We start from the raw sequence: 21,663 nt of genomic DNA, 5'->3' as shown, positions 1-21,663 counted from the left end.
GAGGGGACTGCCAGTCACTGGGAGAACTTAAGTGCTCAGTAAACATAGGGCAACGAGGAAGTTCAGGGGCTGAGGTGGGGAAGAGGAGGAGCTGAGATTGAGTAGAGAAGGTGCCTAGAGGCCAGCAGGCGTCGAAGTCCTCTGGGTCTGACCGGGCAGTCCCAGCTCCAGCCCGTCCCCTGGCCCCTCCCCGCTGCCGGCCAGAGTCACACATGTGTTTTCCTGTTTTCCATTTCGGTCCCCGTCACCCTCTGCCTTTTCAGCTCCTCGGAGTCAGCAGCTGCTGCAGCTCCAGCCTTAGCTGGCTTCCCTTCCTAGCACCTTCCCCTCCCCCGCCCCAACCCCCTGCTTGCGGGTAGCCCCTCCTCCTCGCACCTGCCCAAAGGTCACGGGACAGGTAAGAGGTGGGAGAGGAGGGACTATAGGCCAGAGGGGAAGTGCCGGAGGAGGATGGAGTGAGTGTCCTGCAAATTGGCCAACCGGAGACCCAAGAGCCCGTTGTCTCCCGGCCCTGGCCCTGGCCTCGGCCCTCTCTAGGCAGAGCCCTCTTTCTGCCCAGAGACTTCAGCCCTACGCTAATGGGAGCCCTGGCCGCAGGAGTAAACAATTTCTTTCTTGTTTCACTTTTTTTTTTTTTTTTTTTAAAGGGACTATCGTAGCCTCACTGGAATATAGAAAAACAATTGGAGCACTGGGGAGGGAGGAGCTGAGCTTCCAGCTTGGGGTGATGGGGGAATCTGGCTGCACCACAGTGTATGTGTTTTCTCTTTCTGTTGTTAGAGGGGGAAGCACAGACCAGTTGGAGCTAGGAAGGCAGGACATGGGGTCTCTAGGGGAGAAAGTGTCTTCTTCATTTAGCTCTTGAGCTTGACAGAACAGCCAAGACCCTGAACTGTGTTCTCGTTCCTGGAAGAAGTATGCTTTGGCTTTGTCATTCACAGGTAGGGTTCGGGTCCAGGACTCCACTGGCTGCTGTGCTAGGCATGGCATGCTGTGGGCCCTGTGCCCACTTTCCCTGAAGCCCTGAATCTGAATCTTCACCCATAGGCTATGAGTGTTGTCCTGTAACCTCCACTGAGTACTCAGGGATGAATGCTCCTCAGGCAGGAAGAAGACAGGGTGCTGTGTATCAGGAAGGCCGGTATCTCCTGGGGTGCCAGACTCTACAAGTTTCTCCTGTAAAGCCTGGCGTGGGAGAGCCCTTTGGGAGAGGTCCTGCTGGTCCCAGGCTGCCTGAACGGTGGAAGCATTACCCAAGAGCCAGGCTCTCAGGGAGGAATGTGAGCTGCCAAAGACGGTGCCTTCCTGCCCACGGCTGCGATGCTAAGCAGTGGTTAAGAGGGGGCATCTTTTCTCTGAAGGGCATTCTCCCCTGTCCAGTTTGCACAGACTAAGGAGTAAGATAGGGAAGATTCCACTGGCGGCACTTCCTAGTGAGACCGCTAGGGTGTGCTGTCCTGCTGGAGTGTGGGTTTCACCCCCCTCCTCTGGGTATCTGTCTCAAGATTCCAAGATAAAGGACTTCGCTTTTCACATACCCCCAGCCTGGGACTAAACCCTGCACACTGCTTCGCTACTTTCCGCCACAGTTTCCCCTTCCTTTGTCCCACCTTCCTCATCTCTCCTTCATCCCTTTCCTTTATGTTCCATTAGGACATATGCCCACCCCTTGGTGCCAGGAAATTTGGTCTTAAAAGGGCAGGCGGCATGATGTGTTTTTATGTGCCAGGCAGTGGCCATCCTAGCAATAGCATCGCCGCCAAGAAGACTTGTAGTCGCCCCTCATCCCTGCAAAGGGGTGAGAAAGGGGAGGAGCAGGCTGGGAAGGAGGTAGCCTAGGCATCAGGCTGAAGGATGGCAGAGGCTTTCCGTTTAATCTAATCACACCCTCCCCCAGGTAATTCATTAGGGAGCCATCGGAAGCCTTTTCCTGTCTGAGGGGAAGGCCGGTTGGAACTGGTGGGAGGTAGGGGAGATAGCACAGAGCATGGGCTCTGCTGGTGAGCCCACCTGCCTCCTTCACCGGTTTGGCACCCCGACATGTGACTTAGTGCCTCTTGGGGCTGCAGGCAAGCTTGGATGAGATCAAGCATTGGAGTGCTTAGCAGTATGTCTGGCACCTGATAAGTGTTCCATAGATGACAGTTATCATTAACATGAGTGTTGAGGGGGCTGCTGGAAGAAAAGGACTCTCTCCTCTGGAGGGATTTTAGGTATTTGTGAGGATGGCTTAGGAGAAGCTTGATCTCTGGGAAGGGCGAGCTCACCAGAATGCAAAGATGTAGGGTAGAGATAAGCCACCCTCCCCCACACCCTGGGGATTTTTAGATCTTCCTTCTTAGGTTAACCAAAGAGGGTTAGAAAGGGTGTGGGAAAGGACCGGCAGATTTCAGGATAGATAGGATGTATTTCTGTTGGTAGAAGAGAACCAGAATACCAGACCGAAGTAGATGGATATGAAGCTAGAATATGTGATTTCCCAAAACAATGCTCAACGTCTTTGCTCTTGGCCTGTCTATGCAAGATAGCTCAATGAAATCTCAGTTCCCCATATTTTTAGGAAATTGGACTAAACTTGTATGTGGGGAAGTTGTTTATAGGAATTATTATTTTTTTAAGGATGAGAGGGCACATGAATGGGGAGGGGATGCAGCCAGAGGTTTGAGTCTCATTTTCTTTTTAATTTTTTTAAAGTTTACTTATTTGCAGAGAGAGAGAGAGAGAGAGAGAATGAGCAAGCAGGGGAGCGGCAGAAAGAGAGAATCCAAAGCAGGCTCTGCACTGCTGTCAGCATAGAGCCAGATGCAGGGCTCGAACCCATGAACATTAGATCATGACCTGAGCTGAAATCAAGAGTCAGACGCTTAACCGAATGCACCCCAGAGCCTCATTTCTTGACCTTGTTGCCTTGGAAGTAGATTGAGGCTCAGCTTTGAGGTCGTGGCTCAAATTTGGGGGCAGCCATCCTTTGCTCTGAGGGGAAGTGTGCAGAGTTCTTCTCTTACGAGGCCCATCACGAGGCATGAGGACTGCACTTACACTTCCTCTAATGTCAGCACGGGCAACAAGCCTTTGTGGCACCCTGTGCAATCTCCCCGCCTAGCCTTTCTTGTTTGGGGCGAGGGGGGAGTGGGGCTAGGGTGGGGCCTGGAGGACAGAGGCTTGTGCATTCCTTCTCAGGCCACCGCCCCGTCCTCAGCTAATTTCCTCAGGGCCAACTTCCCTGGGGCTAAAGAAACTGCACCCAATGGACTGTCATTTCTTCTGGGCCCTCAGTCCTGGAGCAGCGCTGACAAAGGAGATTCCTGAGAGAGCGCCTTCTTATCACAGAAAGTGCTGAGCCAAGAGCTCCAGGCTGCCCCTTTTGCAGATGTGAAAGGCCAGTGAACCTTAGACCCAGACAGTTGCTTAACACTCCTCTCCCCCTCCCTCATTCCCTCCTCCCGTCTTGACCTCTCCATTTGATTTAAATCCATAAGCATTTGCCTGGCCTTTCCTCTGACTGCCGGCTGAAAAGGAGGAGTGGTCAGGCCATAGTGCCTGGAGGCTCTGGCTCCCCAGGACTGCCACAGCGGGAATCTGCTGGAACCCAGGTTCAGGGAGTGAGTGTGCTTTCCGCCCTCCCCTCAGCAACCCCCTCCCCTCGCCCACCCCCTGTGCTGCTTTGCGCTGTCCAATCACTTCCTCTCCCCAGTGCCCCAGGCCCTAGCACCTCTCCACTTGGTCCGCCAGCCTCTCCTCTTCCTCTCCGCTGTCTCCCACTCTGCAGTGCTCTCGGGCACCTGCTGGCGCTTTAGCTACTTGCCTCAGCTTTGGGTCTTTGGGTCTCAGCTCTCCAGCTGCAATTCCTGGGCGGGGGAGCGATCATCAGCTGCCTCCCATCATCCCTAGGTTGGATCACCCTTTTCCCATTCATACCTTTTTGGGTGATGCACCTATGCTGACGTGGGGGATTGGACAGCAGGAGGCTGGAACACTAGGGGCTTCGAGAGAGAGATGTCCGGGAAGGAAAAGAGGACAATAATCTGTCTTCTTTCAGAGAGGAGTGGGGCTGCTTGGGCTCTGCTAGGACTGCAGACTTCACCTCAGGGTGGTTAAGAGATGCTCCCTGAGCAAGGGGATGGTTGTAGGTTTCCGGCAAGAGGTCCATGAAGCCTTTAGGTTTGCCAGAGTCAGTGTCCTTGGGGAGGAGAGAAGTTTGTGAGGGGAACCCACAGAGAGGCTGCTTGCAAGGTTGGTTCCTAATGTTGCAGCTCAGCACAGGTAACAGGTGAGACTGGAATTGGAAGGGAGACAGGCTTTTTTGGGGCAAGGCTGAAAAAAACTCAGGCTCAAATCAGGATGGTTATACCTCGGGACTGCCAAATTGCCTTGTATCCCAGCATAGTCCGATAGAACCAGGATTTAATTTTCTATTTTGGAAATCTGGGGGGCAGCACCCTCCTAATGAGGAGAAATGCTGCTTTCTCTCTAGAGAATGAGTGCCTTCTCTTAGAAATTCCACTTGGGGTTGTTTCAAGGAGCCAGCTGGAGAAGAAGAGGTTAATGGGAGATGGGAGGCCAGAGTGAGCTCTCTGAGATGGTGGGCCGGATGTTGTCCCTGTTGACCACCATAGGCAAGAGTTTTAGGTAATTGCCAGCCACCTGAGTTATATCTTCATCTTTCTTCCTTAGAGGGCGATGCCAAGAAGCTGGTGACGGCTTTCTTCTCCTTCCACCATGGCTGACGGCATTAAATATGAAGTGGCCTCCCAGCAAGAGGGGGATGCCTCCCCTTTGGGCGATGAAGCCAGCTCAGGGTCTGAGCAGGTAAAGCTGAAGAAGGAGATCTCGCTGCTTAATGGCGTGTGCCTGATTGTGGGGAACATGATCGGCTCGGGCATCTTTGTCTCCCCCAAGGGCGTGCTCATGTACAGTGCCTCTTTTGGCCTCTCCCTGGTCATCTGGGCTGTTGGGGGCCTCTTCTCCGTCTTTGGGGCCCTTTGTTATGCGGAATTGGGCACCACCATTAAGAAATCTGGAGCCAGCTATGCCTACATCCTTGAGGCCTTCGGGGGATTCCTTGCCTTCATCCGACTGTGGACCTCGCTCCTCATCATCGAGCCCACCAGCCAGGCCATTATTGCCATCACCTTTGCCAACTACATGGTGCAGCCCATCTTCCCGAGCTGCTTTGCCCCCTATGCGGCTGGGCGCCTGCTGGCTGCTGCCTGTATCTGTAAGTGGGGCCAGGGCAGGAGGTGTGGGCTGGAGTGCCAGGGCAGAGGCTGGGATGTGAGTCCAGTAAGCCAGTGAGAAAGGAGCTGGAAGCGAATGCCTCCGACAAACACTCTTGTTTTCATTTTATTATTTAAAAAAAAAAAAAAAAAAAAAGATTCTATTTTTAAGTAATCTCTACACCCAACGTGGGGCTTGAATTTACAACTCCTAGATCAAGAGTTGTATGCTCTGGGGCAAGTGGGTGGCTCAGTCGGTTAAGTGCTTGGGCTCAGGTCAGGATCTCGGGGCCTGGGGGTTCGAGCCCCGCGTCGGGCCCTGTGCTGACACCTCGGAGGCTGGAGCCTGCTTCGGATTCTGTGTCTCCCTCTCTCTCTGCCCCTCCCCTGCTCGTGCTCTGTCTCTCTCCATCTCTCAAAAATGAGTAAACGTTAGGAAAAAAAAAGTTGTATGCTCTGCCGACTGAGCCAGCCAGGCGCCCCCCCTTGTTGTCTTTAAATTAGTGTGGGCTTCGTGTGAAAATTCAAATGGTAGCAACGTGTAAAAACAAGCAACAATAAAGAGAACACTTCACCTCTTCCCCACTTTCCCACGGTAGCCCCACTAGCAGTTCATATGCCCTTCCTGACTTTTTCTTGTTCCTTTAAGAAGTGTAGTTAAAAAAAATGTAGTTTTCTTCTGTTTTTATTTTTTGTAAAGTTTATTTATTTTGAGAGAGGTAGTTGTTTTGTTTTTAAAATATGGGATCATGGTACACATATAATTCCAGTTTGTGCTTTATTCCCAGAATTTACCAGTGACATTTTCTACTTAGGGATCTATTTAAAAAAAAAAATTATTTATGTTATTCCATGTTAATGTCAAGGATGTATTGTTTATTTAACAAATCAGTCCTCTTAGTGGCCATTTAAGCGGGTTCTAATTTGTTAGTCACACAGGTAATGCGCCAATGAATATCTTATTGTTTATACGAGTTTTCCTGTGGGCCAGATTCTTAAAACCGTCATTTCAATCTACCCTGACTTTTGCTCTGTCTCATAAATAATGTATTTAAACCTATACATTCAGCAAAGCCACTTTGGAGGTCCCGAGAAGCTGATCGTCTATAGCCCCATCCCCCAGGGGCCTCTGTTCTGGAAAAATGCCCTCCTCACCTGAAATCTTGGAGACCCTTCCCACACCCCTAATGTGGAGAAGCTTTGAAATTCTGTCATTTTAAGGGGCACCTTCCCTAGCAGTGGTGGCTGCGGAGTGTGGGCATTTTGTACCAGGTGTAGTTGCTCCCTGAATCAATCCTCTCCAGTCGGCTTTGTGTCCTCTTTTCTCGAGGTTTCTCCACTGTCCCATCTTATTCCTCAGCTTCCTCTCCAGCCTCCCCCCTTTGACTGTTGTGCGGAGTCCTGGGTGTCTCCATGGGGTCCCCTTGTGCTTTGTGCGTCCGTGCTTGTGGCTTGGACTCCTCTTCGTGTATGGGGATGTTTGTCAGGCATGGCAACAATCAGGGAGGGGAGGAGGGCACTGTCTCTTGTTACAAGAAGGAGGCTTTCCCTTGAGGTCTCAGATGTGATCTGTAATGTCTCTTGCGTCATTTACAGTTGACTTACTGGGGAAACTAATTTTAGGATCTGTCAGTCTTGAGGCGCGCTCCAGTGTGGGCATACTGCTATGTATCTTGTGTGGTGTAGGGATTATTCCAAGCAAAATTTCCAAGATGGCTGCATCGCTTGAAGTACTAGAATCCAATAATTTTAACCATCTCCGTTGAAATCTCTTTAAAACCAATGATATGTCTGCCTGCCTTCATAACTTGACATTTCTTTTGGTGACTCAGAGTCACCATTACCCATCTCAATTCTTACATGACTATGAGGCCTCAGGCCGCTGGGGCGGGGACGAGTGTTGACTTCTTCAGGAGCTTCCAGGGTGCTGGCCTGACTTTAGTTCGGCAGTTTTATTCTTTATGAGTTCCATCTGTGTCATGTCTGACAGCTGTTGTTCCTTGAGTCTGGCATTGTGCCTACCTCCATCAGCCACCCCTTTTTAAAAAATGTTTATTTATTTTTGAGACAGAGACAGAGCGTGAGTGAGGGAAGGGCAGAGAGAGGGAGACACAGATTCTGAAACAGGCTGCAGGCTCTGAGCTGTCAGCACAGAACCCGATGTGGGGCCTGAACCCATGAACCTTGAGATCGTGACCCGAGCTGAAGTCGGACGCTCAACTGACTGAGCCGCCCAGGCGTCAGTCACCCCTTTTTAATTTGCTGTGTCTAATTGGGGACAGAGATGTCCTCAGACCCTACAGTTGGGTGCACATACACATGCAGGTACACCCTTGTAAGGATATGGGCAGAGTAGCCACAGTTATGATTTGTCCGCAGAGCTCCCCAGTTAATCAAAAGATACAGTTTTGTGCATGGATTTATGGCATATATATAACATAATTCTGATGGAGTGACAGATACACCAGATCTGTGTTTGAGCCTGCGTGACCCTAGGCAGGGTGCAGTAACTGTTTTACTTCTGGGCTACTGTGTGGATGAAGTGAGATTTGGTGGAAACCATAAATCATGACTCAGGTGTAATGTATTGGTGATTATTATGTTTGAAATTATTCTCTTTTGGCTGCTTCCAGGACTTTGTTCTGTCTTTAATTACTTCAGAGGGACCTAGAGATCTGGAAGAAGGTTCAAAAGGGCAACCAAGATTGTAATTAAGAATTTAGGGACATATGATTCATGAGTTTCTTCCTTCAACCATTGTCTAATGAGCACCCAATACATGAACATTCTGTCCATACACTACCTATGCAGTAATACCTTGTTTATCTTAATATCTTATTTATCTAGCCATAGCCATTCAGGAGAAAGGTAGAGCAAAAGGCCTAGAAGCAGCCAAGAAAGAAATTTTAAACACAATAATCATTAATATGTTACACTTGAGTCATGATTTATGGTTTTCACAGCCTCACTTCATTCGCAGAGTGGCCTGGAAGTAAACCATCCCTGCACTTGCCCAATGTCCCACCACTACTGAGCCCTCCCTCAGGCACAGGTCTGGTGCCCTTGTCACTCCACCAAAGTTGTCAAATATATGCCAACAATGTATGCGCAAAGTGAGGACTGAGGCTGAATCTTTGACCTTAGCGAGAATAGGGATTTAATACAGAACTTTCATTCATTCACGGAACATTTAGAGCATTCTCTGCGCTAGGTATTCCAATGAATGCTGGGAAGCAAAGAAGAATAAAGTCTGGACTTTGCCATCCAAGAACTCCTAGTCAAGGAGAGAGATAGATAGGTTAACCAATAATTGTCATGCAATGTAGGAAATGTGGTGATAGAGACACTGTAGGAGAAAGCAGGACAATTTTCTTCATTTGGGGAAGAGGGCTTATAGGAGGATGTCACAGAGACCATGATGTCTGAACTGAATTTTGGAAAGATACGGAACTGTCTCCTAGGACACTTCTCACTGAGGGAACTGCAGTGTGACAAGGTGTGGAGGTGCAGACAGGCATGGAATGTTCAGAGAATTCCAGGTGGTTGGTGTGGCTGGAATGCAGGGTGGGAGAGGGTGAGAAGGCAGAGACTGGAAACGTAGCCCAAGGCCAGCTCCAAGACTGGTTTATACATTGCCTACACAGGTTAGACTTTATCTGGAAAGTGGGAAGTTGTTGATTGTAAGTGGGGAAGTGAAATTAGATTTGCTTGGAAGAAGAACACTGGTGGCCAGGTGGAGTGTTTTTGGCAAGTGTGAGAATCAGAAGGTAGGCACACCGGTTTAGGGAGTGGACACCTGAGTCTGCTTGAAGGCTGGTGAGCAAGGCCTTTGGACCAGAGATGAGGGGGTGGATAGAAAAGTAGTAATAAGGCAGGGTTTCTAGGACTTCTGGATGGGTGTGTGTGGTGGTGGGGGGCAGTTCTCAGAGGTGATGCTAAGAATTCAAGCTTGGACAGGGGGGCAGTGATGGGGCTTCCATCTGAAATAGGGAAGGTGAGCTGAGGGATGAGTAGAGGGGCATCTGGAGCTAGGCTGCTTATGTGGCCTTTCCATGAGCAGCACCCTCCTTGGGTCATCATGACCCAGAGTCGGTCACTGTTCCATCAACTGAGTCATACTTAAAACAGAGACTGATGTGTAAATGATGATGGCAGCCTAGGAATGTACAATGATGAGCATACATCATTAGCATAATTTCTAATGACCAGAAGGTGTGTGTTCACTGTCAAGGCTTCCTAATGCCATAGTCCCTAGGAAACCCATCGAGGAATCAGGGATTGCTCTCAGGGCATGGAATCAGAGCCAAGGGAGAAAGTTTTGACTACTGGAGACAAATTTACTGAACGTGATGGGTTTTATAAAATACGGAGCTGAAAGGTAGAGCAGGAAACTCACGGTGTGGTGGAGGAGACAGGAAGTAGTCAATTACACACTTCATATGGGTAAGTGCTGGGAGCGGGTGGGGTGGGCCCTACTCAGGAGATGTCTGTACTCAACGCTGAAGGATGAAATGGCGTCAAGGGGTGGCTGAAGTGCCCCCTGGCCGTGGCCTACAAGGTGCCATCTGACTTCTCTCAGACCTCTCTCCCCCTTACTCTCTCTGGAGCTACACCGGCTTTCTTGCTTTTCTTCCAGTTTGCCTGGCCTGTTCCTGCTTCGGGAGTTTTGTACTTTATCGTTCCTTCTGCTGAGAAGCCTCTTTCCTCAGATGTCCTCAGAGCTCATCCCCTCAGTCCACTCGGGTCTTTGTACAGACGTTACTTCGCCAGAGACTTCTCCTGTCTCTCATGGTCACTCTCAGTTTCCCATCCTGTTTTGTTTTTCTTGATAGCACCTGTCACCACCTGACAATAATCGTTTACTTGTCTGTTGTCTATCTTTCCCTCTAGAGTGTAAACACCACGAAAGTAAGCACTTTGTTTTGCTCACGGCTGAATATCCAGCACCTAGAACAGTGCCTGGCATCTGCTAGGTACGCAATAAATATGTTGAATGGAGAAGGGCAAGGACATTCTAGGCACAGGGAAAGGCAATGTAAAGCACAAAGGTGAGAAAAAGAATGGAGTGTGGGGTGCGCGGGGCAATTGTGGGATGTGAGGGGACAAAAGGAGGCAAGCGGCTAGAACATGACGCTCATGTTCTAGGGAGTTAAGATTTTATTCCACAGGTTAGGAAGCTCTTGTGGCAATCCAGGCAGGAAATGACAAAAGCCCAAATGAGGGCAGTGGCAGCGGGGCTGTGGCTTACTTAGGAGATGACGTCTCCAGGAAAGGATGGATAGATAGGAGAGCAATTTAGAAGGTATAATCAGTATAACCAGTAATACTTATTGGGATGTCTGGTGTAAGAGAGAGAGGTAGGTGATGAGGAAAACACCCACCAGCTTGTAAATGTTGTATCCCAGGGGCTAAGCCTGTCTTAGGATCCACTGTATCCCCGGCAAAGAAACCAAGAGAGGAGCTTAATAACTATTCCTTGAATGAAAAGCTGAGATTTCTGGTTTGGGCAGTTGGTAGGTGGTGGCATTGTTTACAGGGATGGGGAGGATGGAATCATGTTGAATTTGAAATTTGTAGGATAGGAGGTGGATGTGCCCATTTGGAGCTCAGTAAAGAGATGGGGCTGGAGATAGGCAAGTGCTTCGTAAATACTTGTTGAATGTTTATTTTCCCAGCACTGATCATTGTGTTCCTGGAGCTCTCAGTGTGCGCGAGCATGCTGGGGGCTGGCAGGGTGGGCAACCCAACGCAAGGTTACAATGGATTATAATGAGTGTTGTGATTTCTTAGGCACAGGGAGCCATGGGAGCAGACCTAGGCTAGCCTAGGAGTGTAGAAACTCTGTAAGGAAGTTTAAGCTGACACCTGAATGAGGAATTAACCAAAAGAAGGCGGAGTTGCATCTCAGGCAGCAAGAACAAGAGGTATGAAAACTCCTAAGACAAGAAAGAAGGTCGTTTTTGAGACTCCTTTCAGTAAAGGAGCTCAGGGTGGGCTGCAATACTGAGGTTAAGGCAGGAAATGTTGACAGCTGGCCTGCAGAGGTGGGTGGAAATGGTAGGATAGTTTGTTCAGGGCTTTATTAGTTGTAGTTATTATTGTTCTATAATAAATCATCTAGTGACATAGAATAATAGTCATTTTATTTATTTATTTATTTATTTATTTATTTATTTATGTTTATTTATGTTTGTTTATTTATTTAGGTTTATTTATTTATTTTGAGAGAGAGAGAAACAGCTGGGGAAGGTCAGAGAGAGAGGGAGAGAGAATCCCAAGCAGGCTCTGTGCTGTCAGCATGGAGCCCGATGCAGGGCTCAAACCCACAAACTGTGAGATCATGACCTGAGCTGAAACCAAGAGTCAGACGCTTAACTGACTGAACCACCCAGGTGCCCCTATTTATTTATTTTAAAGTAATCTCTACACCCAATGTGGGGCTTGAACTCATGACCCCGAGATTAAGAGTTGCATGTTCTGACTGAGCCAGCCAGGTGCCCCACAGCTGTTTTCTTTTATGGTTTCTGTAGCTCAGGAATTTTGGAAGGGGTAACTGGGGCAGTGCTGGCTCAGGGTCTCGTGTGGTGGTAGTCAGATGGTGGCAGGAGCTAGAACGAGGGTATGCTGAATAAGATGGGGGCTAGCTGGGCATCTTTTTCTCTTCGTGTTGTGTTAGATGTGTCTTTCCAAGTGGTCCCTCCATATGGACTATGTTGAGTCTCCTCATGTAATGGCGGCCCCAGAGCAATCAAACTGTTTACTTGGCAGCTGAAGGCTTCCAGAACGGAGTATGTCAGCAACCAGAGTGGAAGCTGTGCCTTTTATGACCTAGCCTCTGAGGTCACAGGGTGTCTTTCCTGCTGAACTCTGTAGGTAGAAACATTCACAGAAGAATATCTCTTCTTAAAAGAAGAGGCAAAGACCCTATCTCTTGATGGGCAGAGTGTTACAGTCACATTGTATGAAAAGCATGTGGGTTGGGAAATGTTGTTGAGACATCTTTGGAAAATACAATCTGTTGTACAAACCATATTAAGGAGTTTGGTGGGCTTTCTCCTATGGTAATAAAAAAAACCTCTTTGAGAGTAAAGCGGAGAGTGACTTGTGTTGTTTGTGATTAAGTTGTAGAATTTGTGATTTTTAGAAAGATTACTCTGACTTCAGTTTGCAGAACTAAAAGCAGGGAGACCACTTAGGAAGCTGTTGCCATGATCCCAGTGAGGGAGGATAGTGGCTTGGATTAGAGTCATGGGATGAGAAATGAGGAGACTGGTTAAGACTTAGACACTGATTAGATGGATATGGGTGGAGGTTGAGGATGATAAGATGACCACGTTTCTGTCTCAGGCAACTGGGTGGATGGTGATGCCAGTTACTTACAGGGAGTCAGACTGAAGGAGCAGTAGGTCAAGAGAAATTGATCAGTTTTGGATAGGTTGAATTTGTGTCTGCTGACGTCCAGTAGGTGGTTGTATATTCATATGCATATGAAATTACGGTGGTTGGGCTGGTGATATACTTTCGTGAATCCTCGGTGTAGAGGTGGTCATTGAAATCACAGTAGCAGATGAGATGATCTTGACCGGATGTAACAAGAGAGGAGGAAAGGGGCGAGGGTAGCATCTCAGGAATGCCAACACTGAAGGATAAATACTCCACAACAAGGAGAAGAAGCGTCCAGAGAGTTAAGAGGGAAATGGGAGTTGGTGAGTAAAAGAGAGCAATTTGAGAAGGAGTTGGTGGCCAACGGTGTCCAATCTGCTAAGAGGCCAAGCTAGATAAGGAGGGCGGTTGCTTGGATATATCAACAGGAAGTCACCGTGACTCTGGAGAGGGAAATTTCAGGGCAGTGAGGGTAGAGTCAGATTTCAGAGAGATTGTTTATTCATCCAGTGAAACCTGAGTATCTACTATATGCCTACTTCTGGGCGAGGCCTAGGGATCCAGAAGTGACTGTTACTCAGTCTGTCCTCATTTGGCTCCGACTTGATGATAGAGACACATCAATAAACTATTCTATTGCAGTGTGGTTACTGTGGGGAAAAGCAGAGGCAGCACACCCAAGGGGGATGGGTTTACACTCAAAAGTAGCCTTTGTTGAGGAACTGTTAAGTAAGATAAGGAATGGAATGCCATTTGGAATTGACAAATAACAGGTCAGGAAAACTGTCCCTCTTCAGTGGAGTGGCAGAGTGGATATTAGTCAAGGGAAAGGAAGGGAATGTAGATATACTTTCCAGAAGACTGATTCTGTAGACAAGAAGTGTGGTTCTTAGAGGGAGGGACTGAGGTTGAGGGAGGGGTTTATGGGGAAGACTTCAGTCCTCCTTAGGCTGGTTTGGGGGTATATTTCTGGAAAAGTTGGATGAAGAATCCATACCTGACAGTCACGTCTTCTCCATGGTTGGGTAGAGTGCTTGGGTCAGCATCTCTCTCCCTTGAACTCATCCCTTTGGGAGGCAGGAATGTGTGGTGGTTAAGAGCATGGAATCAGGTCAAATTATTAGTCTCAGGTTCCTCATCTGTATAATGGAGTCTCTATCTTCTAGAGGCTTGATCTATATTTTTACCATACTTTAATCCTGTTCTGTTCAAACAGTGACCATTTCAGGAGAGCAAATAATTTCTGCTCCCGTCATGGTGGCTTACTGTCCCTCTACAGATATAGTTTTCCTTTAGAACTGCTGATGAACTACAATGCTAGATAGGCTACTATTGCGAATAGACCTTGAAATCATTTACTGATTATTGCTTAAGTAAGTTTTTTCTATGCGTGGGTGACTTCACTCATTGCTGATTTCATTGCCTGGGTAATCACGTGCTTTCCTCTCTGCCAGGAGTTTGTCCTCCCATCCCCCAACCCCAGCATGAGCCTCCCTGTGCTCAGTCCAGGTAACGGTGGTCCTGGTGCCCACCTGCACCCCCTTCGCTGCCCCAGACTGGATGGGTTGCCTCACAGTGACTTTCACAGCACCCAGTTTTTATTCTTTTTTAAACTGTCTTTTCTTTTTTTTTTTTTTTTTTATTTTTTTTATTAAAAAAAATTTTTTTTTTCCAACGTTTATTTATTTTTGGGACAGAGAGAGACAGAGCATGAACGGGCGAGGGGCAGAGAGAGAGGGAGACACAGAATCGGAAACAGGCTCCAGGCTCCGAGCCATCAGCCCAGAGCCCGATGCGGGGCTCGAACTCATGGACCGCGAGATCGTGACCTGGCTGAAGTCGGACGCTTAACCGACTGCGCCACCCAGGCGCCCCTAAACTGTCTTTTCTTTTAAAAAAAAAGGTTTTTTAAAAATGTTCATTCAGTTTTGAGAGACAGAGAAAGAGCAGGGGAGGGGCAGAGAGAGAGGAGACACAGAATCCAAAGGAGGCTCCAGGCTGTGAGCTGTCAGCACAGAGCCCGACGCGGGGCTTGAACTCACAGACGGTGAGATGACCTGAGCTGAAGTCAGTCGTTTAACCAACTGAGCCACCCAGGCTCAGGGTTTTTCTGTTTTTTAAGTTTATTTACTTTTAGGGAGAGAGAACTCACACAAAAGTGTGTGAGCAAGGGGTGGGGCAGAGAAGAGAGAGGGAGAGACAGATTCCCAAGCTGGCTCCATGCTCAGTGTGGAGCCCGATGAGGGGCTCAATCCCATGAACTGTGAGATCATGACCTGAGCCGAAATCGAGTCGGACACTTAACCTACTGAGCCACCCAGGCACCCCATCACCCAGTTCTTATAATTGTCCATGTTCACTTTTCTGTAAAGGCTGAGGACTGGGTCTGTACAAGGCCTGGAGCACAGTCAGTGCTCAGTACATACTTGTTCTCTGGCTGGCTGAATGAATGAATGAATGAATGAATGAATAAAGGAATAAATGAATTAGGAGTTCTGAAAAAACCTTGCTGTCCTGCCAGGGTACTATAAATGGTTACTTTTCCTAACCAGAGAAGCATGCAGATGGCCCCTCCTAGAGCTGATTATCCTGGCTTCTCAGAGTTCTTAGAGGACTGCCCCAGTTTTCTGCAGCCAGAAGCCCCATCACCCCAGGGGGAGATCATCCTGCTCACAGTCCCACATCCTTGCATACAGTAGGGACAGCATGGCATGCTGCGGTGTATACAAGTTTTGGAGCTGGACACTGTCTGAGTGGCCTCAGTTTTCTCAATTATGAGATAAAGACTGGGGTGCCTGGCTGGTTCAGTCAGAAGAGCATGTGACTCTTGATCTTGGGGTCGTGGGTTCGACTCCCATCTGCGGTGTAGAGATTCCTTAAATAAATAAAACTTAAAAAAAGATAAAGATAATACACCTACTCTGTCACATTAAGTTAGATGATATCTATGAGAATGCAAGGGACCTAACACTTAATTGTTAGCCAAAAATGGTGTGTCCTACTGCAAATTCTATTCAGTCATATGCATCTTATTAATTTCTAAAAACTTTACTTTCCATTCCACCTTTGGATGACTTAAAAGCAGTTTTAGTGTTCCAGGGATCAGAAAGGAGAGCTGAGGGGCGCCTGGGTGGCTCAGTTGGTTGAGCATCTGACTTTGGCTCAGGTCATGATCTCGCGGTTCATGAGTTTGAGCCCTGCATCGGGCTCTGTGCTGACAGCTCGGAGCCTGGAGCCTGCTTCCGATTCTGTGTCTCCCTCACTCTCTGCCCTTCCCCCACTCACGTTCTGTCTCTCTCAAAAATAAAATAAACATTAAAAAAGTTTATTTTTAAAGAAAGGAGAGCTGAGACCCTTCTTCCTCTTTGCCAGAGAAGGGAACTTTTCCCTTGGCAGAGTCAGAGCGAGGTGTCCCCAAGTGCAGCCCCACCTGACCGTTCTTTCTTGAAAGCCAGCCTGCCTCGGCCACTGTTAGCCGTGTCGGACGCTTCTGCTCCTGCCTTGTCCTGTCTGTGCTTGCCTGCCCTGTGATCTAGGATCTTTGGTCTAGTTTTTTTTGTTTTTGTTTTTGTTTTGTTTTTGCCTTTCATGAACAGGAGCTCTTACTTCCTGTGTCTTCACAGGAGGTCTGCCCACACTGTGCCAGTCAGCCAGCAGCACATACTCAGGCCCCTCTGGGAACAGACAGCTGGTCTTCCGGGATCAGGTGTGTCCCCGATGCTTGACCCTAGTGACTTGCATGTAGTAGGTGCTTCAATAAATGGCAGCTGGATGCACGAACGGGAGATGTGGCTCTAGATTTGGCTTGGTGGAGAAGGGCATTGTGTGCCTTTGGCTCTCAGGGTTGGGTGAGGGCTGGGCCCACTGTGGGCTAGGCACGAGGGAGGGCAGAGAGCTCACCCCGGGTCTCCTGGAGCCGCTTGTGGGCTGTAGGGGACTTTGGATCTCTGCGTGTTTATCTGAGAGCTTGGGCCGTGTGTCCTTGGGCAGCTTCTTCTGATACTCGACCACTGACTTCATGTACTTGTGGCTAATGAAGCGGAATAGGCAGATGCTGTGCCCGCAACTGATTTCTGCCCTTCACACTTTCTACTTGGCACCTAGGTACTTTCTCAGAGGAGTTTTCTCAAGAGCCACTTTAGGTTGGAGGTGAGGAAGCTTCCACTTCACGTCCCACATTCACACACTGCATAGGCTGGAGTCAGAGCCTTGGGTTCTTTCCGGGGTGGGGCCGACATGAACTTCGGCACAACCTTCCTCCGCAGGCAGAGGGTAGAGCTCTGTATTGGTTGGATCCTCAAGGCTCTTCAGGGGTTCACCCTTGGTCTTCTCTTTCTTTTGTTCTTTCTCTCTGACTCAGGAGAGGCTGAGGGGACAGGCTGAAGTAGGCTTGGGAAGGAGCTGGGGAGAGTGGGCCCCCACCCTGGCTGCACATTGGAATCACCTAGGGCTTTAGAAAAATGCTAATGGCCCCTTCCTCTCCCACTTTGTTTCCCCAACCAAATAAATCTGAGCCACTGGTTAGAAGAATGGGAATTGGCTTGGAGAACGAGAACTGGGGAAGTAGAAAAGTTGCTGCTGAGGAGAACTGATGGAGGCCTTGGGCGGAAAGGTTCTCAGTTGTCACTGTCCCTTAGAATTGCCTGGGAAGCCTCAAAAACACGCTGGTGCCTGGGCTCCACCCCAGCGTTTCTGACTTCATTGGCCTAGGCGGGGCCCGAGCGCTGACTTTGTTAAAGCTTGTAAAGCGATGCCAATGTGCAGCCAGGATAAAGGAGCACCGAGTTAAGGGAAGGGTTTGGGCTTGTTCTGATCAAGGCTGTTCTGTAGGTGATTATTTCGTCTAGTGATTACCTAAGGCAGCACACCCAAAGCAGGCAGATCATGACTCCTCTGGGAAACCCCGTCTTAGACTTCCTGCATCCAGAACTTCTGGGTTGGAGCCCTCAAGCCCTAGGTAACATGCCTCAGGTGATTCTGATGCTCGCTCAAGCTTGGGGTCCCGTTTCTGAGGACCCAAACTGTACCTAGCTGAACAAACCAGTAAGGATCGGACCGATAAGGACTAGCTGGCTTTGAGAAGAGAGCAGATAGTGTGGTTTAATATGAGGGCCTCCTGGTACAGACCACCTGCTTGCTCCCTCAGAGTGGTGCAGAGCCGCGGTGACCAAAATGCTGCCTGAGTTCCAGGGGGCATAGTAGGAAGACTCTGATCCAGTGATCTGTAGGGTTTATCCTCCGTGTGTTGTCTTTCCTGCTGTTCTTACCCATGATGTCTGAGTAATCAAATGGTCCTGTAGCCTGAAAGGTAAAAGAACCTGAGGACCATCTGCTGTCTGAGACCTATTACAGCACCTAGGGAGGGTGGAAGAAACAATACGTCAAGGAAGCCAGGAAGAAAATTTATTTATTTATCTTTAAGCTTATTTGTTTGGACAGAGAAAGAGAGAGAGTGTGCATATTGAGAGGCAGAGAGAGAGGTGGGGAGGGAGAATCCCAAGCAGACTCGGGGCTTGATCTCATGAACCGTGAGATCATGACTTGAGCCAAAATCAAGAGTTGGACGCTTAACACACTGAGACACCCAGGTGCCCTGAAAACATGATATTTAAGGTATAGAGAGTATCCCTGACAACACACAGAAATACAGCAGGTAAAAAGAGGAGAGACTTGAACTTTCTGGGTTTAGGTAACACAACTGAGGTTTTTTCAGAAACCTTACATCTGGTCCTTGTGAGGAAAGGGCAGTGGTAGAGTATTCTGGAAACATCTGGGTATTAGCGGGCCTGAGCAAACCAGTTTAGAGTCTCGGCTGCTCCCCAGGGGGTGTGACTCTGGCTGCAGGTAGACCAGCCTAATGTAGAGACAAGCGGTTTTTCTGGAGCAACCTACCACAAAGAGCTTGCTTGAATCACTTGAACCCACAGATGGCTATCCTTTTGCCATCCCGTGGGATGAATGATGTTACCAGTCAGAGGATACCTGAGGTGTGTCACTGGTGACTCTGAACGTCAAGATAGTGAACTGAGTGGCAGGTGGCATTTTCATCTCTGTTAATTGAAGGCTGTGCATGTGCAAGAGCAAAGAGAACCTAGAGCAGAGTACCTGTAAGATGTAAATGCTAAGATGCCAGGAGGATAAACTCTGGTAAGGGATAGAGCAGATTTCATAGAGATTGGGAGAGATGTGTTTAGTGTGGCTTTAACCTGAAATTGTAAAGGAAAGGAGAAAAATGCACAGATGAAGGTACAAATCTGGGTATTTAAAAAAATGTTTCTTTATTTTGAGAGCGAGAGTGCATGTGTGCAAGTTGGTGGGGGCGGGGCAGAGAGAGAGAGGAAGAGAGAATCCCAAGTAGGCTCCACGCTCAGTGTGGAGCCCAACTCGGGGTTCAATCTCATGAACCATGAGGTCATGACCTGAGCCAAAATCAAGAGTTGGACACTTAACCTACTGAGCTGCCCAGGTACCCCTAAATCTGGGTATTTTAGAGGCTGTGAGGAATCATGTAGAAGGATAAAAGTGGAAAGTTGCTGAGTAGTGCATTTGGAGAAATAGGATAGAAGGTTGGGAATGATGCTTTTGGACTCATAAATGTTAAATAAGGCTAATAAACATTTGCTTTTCGCTAAAATCCGTTTTATTCCATTAGAAGCCGTACCTCTATACATTTTTTTTTTTAAAGGTTTATCATAAAACACGTCAAACATCCAAAACTAGAGCAAATAATATGATGAACTCCCAGGGTTCAAGCAGCAGCATGAATGATTAATCACCATTGTTTTATCTACACTCCAACCACCCTCTTCACCCCACTAGATTATTTCAAGCCAATCGAAGACATCATACCGTTTAACTTGTAAAGGTGTCATTGTAAATCTCCATAAGGATGTTGTTGTTGTTGTTTTATCATTATTATTAATTTAACATAACCAGGGCAAATGTGGAGTCCTAGTGTGAAAGTGACTATACCTACTCAGAGTTTGTACCTCTCAGAAAAAGAAATGGTGCATTTCCTCAGAAATACACTCTAAAGTTTGGCAAAGAAATGATGGAAAAGTTCAGGGAAAAGAATTTATACTCTAATAGATAGGGATTGAAAAAAAAAAAAAGACCAGAAGCTTCTCCAAAATGAAATTTTCACCTATTTTATCAGAATTATCTTATTTAGGGCACGCCTGGGTGGTTCAGTCAGTTGAGTATCCAACTCATGATCCCAGCATGGTGGGATCGAGCCCTGCATTAGGCTCCATGCTGAGTTTGGAGCCTGCTTCAGATTCTCCCTCTCCCTCTCTCTTTCTGCCTCTCCTCCCTGCTTGAGCTCTCTCTCTTTCTAAAATAAAATTAAAAAAATTATCTTATTTAGGAAGAGGAGAATCATGTGAACAAACCAATGTGATTAAACATACTGCTTTTTGATAAGCTGAGATTTTTAGAAACAAGATACATAAGAGATGGGGAGAGGTGGCATAACAAAGATTAAATGCAGGAGTGGCCCAGAGCTGTAAGAAAAGCATCCGAAGGTTGGTGCCCAGCATCAACTAAGATCTGAAGAAGAGACTGCGGATGATAAAAAGCTCTAGAAGCAACATATAGAGTGAAAACAGCAAGGGCAGTTAGTTCTGCAATAACAGATGGTAGAGAGAAAGGAGAAGGCCCAGTCCTGTTTTCCTTGTAACTGTATGTAGCAGAACGATTGCTAACCTAGAAAAGGTTCAGTAAAAAACAGATCTAGGCTAACAAAAAAGCAAGACCAAGAGAATTGAGGAGATAGTAATAAAGCATACTGTTGCTTTATTTTAATTTTATTTTTATGTTTTTAAAGTTCATTTATTTAAAAAAAAATTTTTTTTTCAATGTTTATTTATTTTTGGGACAGAGAGAGACAGAGCATGAACGGGGGAGGGGCAGAGAGAGAGGGAGACACAGAATGGGAAGCAGGCTCCAGGCTCTGAGCCATCAGCCCAGAGCCCGACGCGGGGCTTGAACTCACGGAGCGCGAGATCGTGACCTGGCTGAAGTCGGACGCTTAACCGACTGCGCCACCCAGGCGCCCCTAAAGTTCATTTATTTTTGATGGGGGTGGGGGAGAAGGGCAGAGAGAGAGAGGGAGAGAGAGAATCCCAAGCAGGCTCCACGCTGTCAGCACACGGCTCGATGCAGGGCTTGAACTCATGAATTGTGAGATCATGACCTGAGCCAAAACCAAGAGTCGGCTGCTGATTGAGCCCCCCAGGTGCCCCAGTTCAACTTTAATTTTTTAATTTTTTTTTAACGTTTTATTTATTTTTGAGACAGAGCATGAACGGGGGAGGGGCAGAGAGAGAGGGAGACACAGAATCGGAAACAGGCTCCAGGCTCTGAGCCATCAGCCCAGAGCCCGACGCGGGGCTCGAACTCACGACCGCGAGATCGTGACCTGGCTGAAGTCGGACGCTTAACCGACTGCGCCACCCAGGCGCCCCTAATTTTTTTATTCAAGTGTAATATAAAAGGAACAGTGCACATGTCATAAGTGTACAGCTTGATGACTTTTCACACATTTTCACATTTGTAACCACCATCCACATCAAAAAACCAGCCCTCTGAACTCCACTTGTGTTCTTCTCAGTCACTCCCCTTGTCCCCCATGCACACATGAAGGGAAATTACTATTATTCTTAGTAGCATAGATTCATTTTGGCCATTTAATATAAGTGGATATAAAGGATATGCACTCTTTTTTTTTTTTTTTTAGTGTTTATTTTTGAAAGAGAGGGGTGGGGAGGTGGAGAAGCAGAGAGAGAGTGATACAGAGAATCTGAAGCAGGCTCCATGCCGTCAGCACAGAGCCTGATGAGGGCGCTCAAACTCACGAACTGTGAGATCACGACCAGAGCCGAAGTCAAGTTGGATGGACGCTTAACCAACTGAGCCACCCAGGCACCCCAGGATATGTATTCTTTTTGTGTCTTTGTTCACTTAATATGTTTGTGAAGTTTATATTTTTATAGTTGTAGATGGATCATATTATTTAATATTCTACGTATTCTAAGTATTTACTTAGTCACTCTACTGTTGATTG

At 47.7% G+C, this 21,663-nt stretch overlaps 1 protein-coding gene across 4 annotated transcripts in view; it reads left to right on the top strand.

Annotated features, from left to right (window-relative positions):
- The first annotated feature begins 207 nt into the window (after positions 1-207).
- SLC7A7 (solute carrier family 7 member 7) overlaps positions 208-21,663 on the top strand; it is a 32,818-nt gene continuing 11,362 nt past the window's right edge. Inside the window, exons 1-2 of one of the 4 annotated variants that reach the window (XM_040476617.1) lie at positions 208-397; positions 4,675-5,218. In XM_040476617.1, the coding sequence (XP_040332551.1) occupies positions 4,720-5,218 (499 nt within the window). In that variant the 5' untranslated portion in view covers positions 208-397; positions 4,675-4,719. Of the gene's footprint in view, positions 398-3,229; positions 3,603-3,624; positions 3,892-4,674; positions 5,219-21,663 lie in introns of those variants that run through there. The other 3 variants (XM_040476620.1, XM_040476618.1, XM_040476619.1) reach the window with 3 other exon arrangements.

The sequence above is a fragment of the Herpailurus yagouaroundi genome, unplaced genomic scaffold (assembly GCF_014898765.1).
Source record: "Herpailurus yagouaroundi ecotype Mexico unplaced genomic scaffold, PumYag 141, whole genome shotgun sequence".
NCBI classification, from domain to species: Eukaryota; Metazoa; Chordata; class Mammalia; order Carnivora; family Felidae; genus Herpailurus; species Herpailurus yagouaroundi.
This window is presented reverse-complemented; position numbering and strand designations above follow the sequence as displayed.